The 6,000-nt window shown below is 47.0% G+C and overlaps 1 protein-coding gene across 8 annotated transcripts in view; it reads right to left on the bottom strand.

The window, feature by feature from the left end:
* Positions 1-1,329: 1,329 nt before the first annotated feature.
* The window catches only part of LDB2 (LIM domain binding 2), a 324,577-nt gene continuing 319,906 nt past the window's right edge, over positions 1,330-6,000 (bottom strand). For 4 of the 8 annotated variants that reach the window (XM_090267043.1, XM_090267045.1, XM_090267044.1 and 1 more), the window contains exon 8: positions 1,330-2,684. In XM_090267043.1, the coding sequence (XP_090123169.1) occupies positions 2,454-2,684 (231 nt within the window). In that variant the 3' untranslated portion in view covers positions 1,330-2,453. The other 4 variants (XM_090267047.1, XM_090267050.1, XM_090267052.1 and 1 more) reach the window with 2 other exon arrangements.

Raw genomic sequence — 6,000 nt, 5'->3', positions numbered from 1 at the left:
AACCTAAAATCGCGAGGTGGGACTGGGGAGAAGCTGGAAGCTCTCTTAGCAGTGGGGAGGCAGGGTGCAGCTGTGTCCCTATAATTCCTTTGGCTCCGTTGCTGTTACACTGCACACTTTCCTTAAAATATGAACAGTCCAAGGAACCAGTGTGATGTTCTAGAAAGAACCCAGGTTTTATTAAAATCTCAATGGTGTCACCCATGAGCTATGAGACAGGGCACGTCACTGAATGGCATAGACTGTGTCCTGCTCAGATGCCCTGACGGAGACCAGCACCCCCATGCCAAGATGCTCTGACTGTGGCCTTCTCGTCGGCCTTCTCACTGCAGAAATGCCCTTAGGTGATGAGAGGCATATTGCTCTGAAGGTTACGACCCCCTGCACACCCTGGGGATGGCCCCAGCCAAGGACTGACTGGTACAGGGTCACAGAAGTCTGGTGGCTAGTGTAGGGGTGGGGAGAGGGTGACTTTGCAGTGAGGTCTATGCTTTGAGCCCTGCCCCCATGGCCCAGGCCCAGGCAGTGCACCACCTGAGTCCACAGTTTTCCTAGGCTCCTTTCCCTTCTTTATTCTGCTCCCTTCACTCCCTTAAAGATTTTATATCCCCCCCCCCCCCCCCCCCCCGCCCCAAGAACCCTCTCTCAGTAAATCTTGTGTTCCTGGAATCGTGGCCTCAGGCTCTGCTTGTGGAAATCCCAGCTTAAGACACATGTCCTCCTTTCATCTCTCTTTTTCAAACCCTCCTTTCCAGAATTTGCTGAGATGATAAATTAAAACTGCCTGGCACTTAATACACACTCAATAAATGCTAACAGGTTTTCTCTCTCATTTTCCTCATTAGTACAAAGTAGAAGAACAGGAGGAAAGTTCTTGAAACAAGTAAGTTTTCCATGCTCTTTGTATAGCAAATCTTTTAGAAAACATAGGTAAGTGAGGCATTGATTTTTTTTTTTTTTAATGGGGGTATTAAGGCCTCCTGAGCTCAGCTGTGAGGATAAGCTGAAACAGAGCTGTTTGGTGCAGAGTAGGCACAGGCGTGCAGAAGCCACTGCCCTTCCACTCGGCCACCTCCAGGGCCACAGGCCAGCCCTTCCTTTCTCCTTGTCATGTCCTCGGCCAGCACTGTGTCCCGCACAGAGAAGGCACGCCTGCGTCTGCCTGAGGAAAGTGCAGTGAGCAGGCAAAAAGCCATGCTTTATCAAAGAGGGCACAGAGCTTATAATTCCACCCCATTCAGAGCGTGGGCAAAAAATCCAACCTCAATGCGTCTCATAATGGTGGGCAGATTTCTCTGCCTGTTCTCAGAAAGAGCCAGACTCACTGCATGGGTTGTTAACACCGTTTATTATTGGCACACGTATCAGTAAAGCATACATAAAATACAGCTGTTTTATAACACACGGAGCCACTGTGTCTTTACATGTGTGGAGGAACATATTAATATGCAAATGGAAAAATTAGTTCTCTTATAAAGTTTCACATAAATACACTGGTATTGCCCACAAAGAAAAAAATCCCCATAAAAGAACCAGGCGAGGGCTTTACAAAATATTATACAAGAAATATATGATGAAAAGAAACAACAGTCAACTCAGATACAATAAAAAACACAAAGGAGTTTCAGATTTATTAAACTGCCCACAAAAGTGATGGATTACATGGCTAGAAAATATTTGGATCAACAGCAATTTTACCAATGCATAAATTCTCACAGGGCCAAGTGTCCTTCTTACATAAAAGTCTGCCTTGGTGTCTTTGATGACAAAAAAGACATTTCTTGTTTCAGCACTAAGGGCGCAACTGAACCACGTTGGGCTGGAGACCCAACGGACATTAGCTTGCTCATAAATTACCCTGCTGGGCCCTCGGAGCTGTCCCCCAATGGGAGAAAAGGTGAAGAAGAAGAAGAAAAAAAAAGGTAATTTAAGTTACTTTCCAAAAGTGGACTTTTTTCTTTTCTTTTTTTTTTTACTGAAACAAGAAACTCTCAGATGCAAGTCAAAAAGCAGAAACTATTTTACAATATTTAAGTCATCTGTAGTTGGGGTCGGCATGTAATGAGATCCTGAGCACCCAGGGTTTAGTGACGAAAGGGCCTTCCTCTGATGCGGGGTGGGGAAAGGAAATTAACAAACACGTGGTTAACACCCTGCTAGGAGAAGTGCTAGCATCTGCTCTTGTTTTAATTACAATCAGTGCCAGTATCTGTGTTACCTGTGAAGGCCTCCGGGTAAGGGTCACGGAAATTTATTTGGAATGATCCTCTCAATTAAAAAAAAAAAAAAAAAAAAAAAAGTGAAAGAAAGAAACTCAGATCACTGTGGTTTAGAAATAGGTATTTTGCGTGACAAAGTTTTTATGTCGCCTCCTTCCTCTCCTGTAAGTAGGGATCTGAATTAGTGAGTGTAACGCACGGGCCTACGGACAGTGGATTCCAGTGCCGTCAACCTTACTGGGAAGCCTGGGGCGGGGGGTTTTCTGATTTGGTCTCTTGAGTGCCGGGAGGTTTACTGTTCCATGGACTGCTGTTTCCCAGCGCGGGTGAATTGCTGAAGTCTTCCTCGTCGTCCATGCCGTTGGCCGCATCATACTGCGTGTTTTCTAATCTAGTGATTAGCCTTTCGTCCTCGTCCCCAAACTCACCTCCCATCAGAGTTGGCTCTCCTACCACCATCACATCCTGTGAACAGCAGCTGACATTATTACAGGGAAACCTTGGGAGAGAGAAGCTCAGCTTAAAACACGAGTGGGAGGAGCTGCGGGGCCTAGGACAGACACCCTCGGATACTAGACACCGGGGTCCAGGCTCAATGTCGGGGGGGGGCCGAGATGCATATTTGCTTTCTACAGGAAATAAACATCGCCTCCTGGCGTGTAACAACCACGCGAGTTTATGTCCTTAGTGTGCAGCCTGACACCGGAGAACGAGCAATGCTAGCAATCTGCAGAAATAAAAAAATGGATTTTTCAAAATTAAAAAAATCCACGCTTTTAACTTGCCGACACTGGGGACTTTTGAGAGGGCTGTGGAACCTTCTGCTGGGTGCTTCTCAATACCTCTGAAAAACCGCCCTTTTTATTGAGGGTCTTTGGAAACTAGCAGCGAACGTGGGTAGGATGCAGTTCTGGAAGGATCCCGCCACCCGTTCCAAATGGCATTTTCTCTGTCCCGAGGATTGGTATACATTATAATTGAAGACAGACTCTTTTCTCTACTCAGTCAGGCCCTTTGATGTGGCCAATATCCTTGACATTCTGCTACTTAATTATGGTAATTAATTTAGGTAAAGTTTTCGATAAAAACAATGCTCACACTGATTTGACAATTTGCATAGCTAATTAAGTCATTAGCAAAAACCTGCTGATTGCCAACAAGCCCTGAATTTACCATCTGTTATTTCATGGTGCCTGTCACCTATCCCCACACAGGCAACCCTGCCACCAATCTGGGCAGTGAAGAGAACCAGTCTGTCCAGCTGGTGCCATAAAAGGAAGATGAAGAGCGATAATTATAATTACACTGATGAAGCCGGTCGTCATCAGAAATGGAAGCGTGCGGGAAGAATCCATCTAATCACTCCTTTAAGTACAAATTGTCCTTCCACGCTAACCAGGAAACCACCTATCCTGTGGCCGGGAGGGTCGCGGAGGCCGCTGCCGAGAGGCACGAGGATGGGCGAGAAGGACGCATGAGCAGGGCGCAGCTCCGGCTTCTTTGTTCAAAGGGCACCCTATGGGGTTGATGGGTGACCTGGGCTTGGGACAGGACACCTGTCAGGTGGAGACTGCTGGGCAAGCTCTGAGCAATAGTCTACTTAAAAGTGCCCAGCTGCTCTGAGTTTCTATGAGGCCGGGAAAGGCGGATCTGGGCCAGGTGCCTTTGAGATGTAAGGGTGCATTCCTTCAGAGGGAAGCTAATTTGATGAAGCACCTTGACAACTGGGCAAAAATTGTCTTCACTGGAGCAAGACAGGGCTTTCCTGGGCAGCATATGCCTACAGTCAGGCCAGGAAAAGGGCCAGAAGGCACTCTAGATCCCGTCTAGAATTCTGAAGGTGCCAATTGAACAAATCCCTTAGTTACCACCTGAATGATTGTGGAATAGAAACCCTTGTTCGAGTGATGGATTGATTTCCCCAGAGTTATGGGAAGACAATCGATTGGTTTGCAAACTGTGTTTTCTGGTGAATCACTCCTGTGATTTGATAAAAATGATTTTAAAGAGAAATGTCCCAGATGAAGTAAATGCCTAAAATATGAACAGGGTACACACAGCAATATAGGTACTGTCAGGATAATCAGATGTGTGCTTCTAAGAACATACTTATTATGCAACAAAGAGCCAGACATGGTACTGACATGTTAGGAGACTCATGAGGACCCTTAAGGTGAGACGCACAAGATGCAGACTGTGATTGGCCAGAAAGTGGACATGATTTTAGAGGCGTCAATGTGATCTAGTTAGCCAGGGCAGCTGCCATAGGACCTAATGGGGGTGTTCAGGTTAAAAAAAGTGCCATTTAGTTACAGGCAATTAGGAGAAGGTGCTTATGACCAGGAAAAAGGTAGATGGGAAAGAACAGGGCAAGTTCAGGCAGATGACGACACGAGGGGTCACCTCCTTGCATGACAACGTGCAACATGCTTTGACGGGCTTGGAAATGCATGTGTAAGGTGCGACCGGGCAGGAGAAAGATGTCGGCCCCCACCCTGTGGGTGCGCGTTAGTATGGTGAGTCTGAGGTTATCAAGAGAAGCTGGGGAGGGTGTGGGGAGGTCAGCATAACTGGAAAAAGAGGAGAAAAATAAGAAGCCAACTTAAGCGTGATGTGAGGAAAAATCATTCCCAACACTCCAGATGCCTTCATTGTATCCGAAAATAACAGTCATTCAAGAAAAGTACTATGAAAATAGTGATCTGAATCACTTCAAATAGGGCTGATGTAGGCCTGGAATATGTTCGGTAGATCTTTGTCCTAAGAACAGCTGGAAAAGATGCCCCGGCACAGATATTTGTAAGCAGTCTGAATTTCAGAGAGATGCCGCATTCACCTTACTGAAGGTAAGAAATAGCCTTAGCCAGATACACCATCACGTGTGTATGTGTGCGTGGGATTAATGGACGGCAAGCTATAAAGAGACATGTGCTATGGACTTTATATGCACACAGGTCATTGAGGCCACTTAGGCAGGTAGGCACGCGTCTCACCCTGGTTTTTCCAAACTCCTAGACCAAGGCAATGGTTCTCTGCTCAGGCAGTCCTGGTTAATTATCCTCCCACAAAGAGAACAGGGACAAAGGGCATATTCTGGGCTGCCTCGAACTAGGAGATGTTGGCCTCATTTTTCCCACCTCCCACATCTTTAAAATCCGCCCCCAACATTCAACAAGAGTGCATGTCCTTCCCATCTCTGTTATCTGTGTGTCCCCAGAAGGCACTATGGGTCCAGCTGAGAGTAACCCCTGTGCCCTCAGCTCCCCACGAAGCAGGCCTCTGCTGCTCGCTGGAGGCCTGGACATGCCACCAGCTTTTTCCCATGTCACCTCTTCCTGCTAATCAATCCCCCGTGCAAGGACCACCAACCTCTGAGGAGGACTGGAAGTGACTCCTTTCAGGGCCCCTCAATGCTTCTCCTTAAATTGGCCAGAAGGGGTCACTGCTGTTGAATGACACAGGTCTCCATCCCTCCCAGGGTTGAGGCTGCAGTTCGGGATGGCTCCTAGCTGCTCATGGAGTGAGAAGCAGAATCCAAGGATTAAACCCTAGTCCTCACCAGACACACCCGCTGCTGCCACGGCAGCCACGTGGACCACAGCTGTGGTCGCGGCGGCACAACAGACTCTGTTCACGCCTTTGGACAAATAAGCCATGTCTGTAGAATGTGTTTCTATAATATTTAAGCAATAGAATTGTTGGTAATTCAGTAGACAGTGTTACAACATGTGGTCCCTCCAAGCCAATGCTCATCATTTAATATCTGTTCAACTAGCGTACA

This window comes from Furipterus horrens, unplaced genomic scaffold, assembly GCF_987537825.1.
Source record: "Furipterus horrens unplaced genomic scaffold, mFurHor1.1.pri manual_scaffold_2, whole genome shotgun sequence".
NCBI classification, from domain to species: domain Eukaryota; kingdom Metazoa; phylum Chordata; class Mammalia; order Chiroptera; family Furipteridae; genus Furipterus; species Furipterus horrens.
The sequence above is the reverse complement of the archived record's forward strand: the minus strand, read 5'-3'. Positions and strand labels throughout refer to the sequence as shown.